A 1,321-nucleotide genomic window follows, 5' to 3' on the forward strand; every position below is an offset into this window, starting at 1 on the left:
AAAAAAAAAAAAAAAAGGAAAAACAAACCCCCAGGCTTCGCTCTGGGGGCGCGAGGGTCTCCTCGCCGCCCGAAGAGGGTCGGAAACTGAGAAGTCGCGGGGCTAGGCTTGAAGGCGCGAGGAGTGGGTGGCGAACAGGGTCTCTCCCGCAGTCGAAGGCGAACCTGGCGGCCGGGCCGTGGCCGTGCCCCTCGGAGCTAGGGCAACAAGGGCACCGCGGAGGAGACGGAGAGCCTGGGTACCCCGCGGGCTCCGGGACTCCTTGGCGGCGGGCGCTCTGAGAAGGCTGTCCCAGCCTGTCTCCACCCGAGAGCACTCGGGGACAACTTCTTCGTTTGCGCTCCTCTCTAAGGGGTCCAGCGGCCCCAGGCCAGCCCCCAAAGCGGCCGCAGCTTCGAAGACTGGGGACCAACACCATGCCCGGTCCCTCGCTGCCCAGTTTCCGAACCGGGCGCGCGGGCCCACGAGCTGGAGGCACCTCCTCCCAGGCCTTGCCAAGCGCCCACCCGGCGCAGGCCGAAGACCGGACAGGACGCGGCGCGCCGCAGCCCCGCGACGTGGCACGTACCTTGGAAGCGGTGGCCCAGATATCGGTAGCGGTGGATGAGCCAGGGGTAGAAGGTAGACGGGTCCCGCTGCTGCGAGGCGAAGAGGGGGTGTGGCGAGTGCGAGGAGGGCAGGGGGTGGGCGGCCAGGGCGTGCGGCGGCGGCACTGGGTGCACGGGCACCGCGGGGTTGGGCGGGTGCGAGACCGCCTCGGCGAACACCAAGTCCGGGTTGGAGTAGACGCCCCTGCCGGCGGCGGCGGCGGCGGCCGAGTGGAAGCCGTTGAGGAACGGGTTTATGGGGCTGGAGTTGGCGTAGCTGAGCGCCGCGGGACGGATGGGGTCCTCAGAGCGCGAGGCGGGCAGGGGACTGTCCTTGGCCACCAGCGACTCGATGGTGAAGCAGCGCTTGGGCGCCGGCTGGAACATGCTGCGCCAAGGAGCGGGCGCCCGAGGCTCCCGGCTCCCGGCGACCGCGGCACGCTGCCTCCGCCGCCCGCTGCCCGCGGCGAGGACGGACGAGAATTGGGGACTTGTTTGTTTGGGGTGGGGGTGGGGGGAGGAAAGGAAGAAAGAAAGGAAAGGAAAAGGAAAGGAGGGGGGAGGGGGGAGGGAGAGGCAACGCCGAGGATCCCGAGAATCTTGCACCAAACGCGCCCAACCTGGAGAGAGGGGGAAAAATCCTTCCAGAAGAATTTGCAGGCGTGGATTGGGGTAATTTTTTTTCTTTTTTTTTCTTTTTTCTTTCTTTCTTTCTTTTTTTTTTTTTTTTTTTG

The 1,321-nt window shown here is 65.9% G+C and overlaps 1 protein-coding gene across 1 annotated transcript in view; it reads right to left on the minus strand.

The window, feature by feature from the left end:
• Window positions 1-1,259, minus strand: part of EMX2 (empty spiracles homeobox 2) — a 7,868-nt gene extending 6,609 nt beyond the window's left edge. The window contains exon 1 of the mRNA XM_040624542.1: window positions 569-1,259. Coding sequence (XP_040480476.1) covers window positions 569-974 — 406 coding nt within the window. The 5' untranslated portion in view covers window positions 975-1,259. The remainder of the gene's footprint in view (window positions 1-568) is intronic.
• Between the last annotated feature and the right edge of the window lie 62 nt (window positions 1,260-1,321).

Source organism: Ursus maritimus, unplaced genomic scaffold, assembly GCF_017311325.1.
Source record: "Ursus maritimus isolate PB19 unplaced genomic scaffold, ASM1731132v1 scaffold_7, whole genome shotgun sequence".
Taxonomy (NCBI): domain Eukaryota; kingdom Metazoa; phylum Chordata; class Mammalia; order Carnivora; family Ursidae; genus Ursus; species Ursus maritimus.